This window comes from Arachis duranensis, unplaced genomic scaffold (genome assembly GCF_000817695.3).
Source record: "Arachis duranensis cultivar V14167 unplaced genomic scaffold, aradu.V14167.gnm2.J7QH unplaced_Scaffold_19261, whole genome shotgun sequence".
NCBI lineage: Eukaryota > Viridiplantae > Streptophyta > Magnoliopsida > Fabales > Fabaceae > Arachis > Arachis duranensis.
The window spans coordinates 138,145-138,941 of NW_026264497.1; the positions used below are offsets into that span (position 1 = coordinate 138,145).

Below are 797 nucleotides of genomic sequence, written 5' to 3' on the forward strand. Positions count from 1 at the left end.
TAAGAAAAATTGCACGAGCCAATTGTGAGATATGAAAATTTGCCCCCTCCGTTGCAACGGTCGGTGCCTCCGTTGCACCGGCGGGTGCCTCCGATGCAACGCTCCCTGCCAACGATGCACCAACCCCAGCCTCCGTTGCAACGCTCCCAGCATCCGTTGCACCGCGCCCAGCATCCGTTGCAACGGCCCCCAGCCAACGTTGCAACGGCGGGTGCCTCCGATGCAACGCTCCCAGCCAACGATGCACCGCGCCCAGCAATCGTTGCAACGCGCCCAGCGTCCGTTGCACCGCGCCCAGCATCCGTTGCAACGGCCCCCAGCCAACGCTGCACCGCGCCCTGCCTCCGGTGCAACGGCCACGGCCAACGTTGCATGGCGCCCTGCCTCCGTTGCAACGACCCCAGCCAACGTTGCAACGCGTCCGGCATCCGTTGCAACGCACCCTGCCTACGTTGCACCGAGCCCAACATCCGTTGCAACGGCCCCAGCCATCGTTGCAACGCGACCTGCCTCCGTTGCAACCCCCTCGGCCAACGTTGCAACGCGCCCGGCATCCGTTGCAACGGCCCCCTGCCAACGTTGCACCGCGCCCGGCATCCGTTGCAACGCCCCCAGCATCTGTTGCAACGGCCCCCAGCCAACGCTGCAACGCGCCCTGCCTCCGGTGCAACGGTAGCCATAAACTTGATAGCTACGATTTTAGGAAATTGCACGATCGGCAAAAATTCCTTCCGGCAAGTGCACCGGTTATCGTCAAGTAAAAACTCACAATAGAGTGAGGTTGAATCCCACAAGGA

General features: G+C 62.5%; 1 protein-coding gene across 1 annotated transcript; it reads left to right on the forward strand.

Annotated features, from left to right (window-relative positions):
- Positions 1–241: 241 nt before the first annotated feature.
- LOC107472225 (uncharacterized) lies at positions 242–676 on the forward strand. The gene has a single exon (XM_016091768.1). The coding sequence runs from the start codon at positions 242–244 to the stop codon at positions 674–676; it is 435 nt and encodes a 144-aa protein (XP_015947254.1).
- Positions 677–797: the final 121 nt, after the last annotated feature.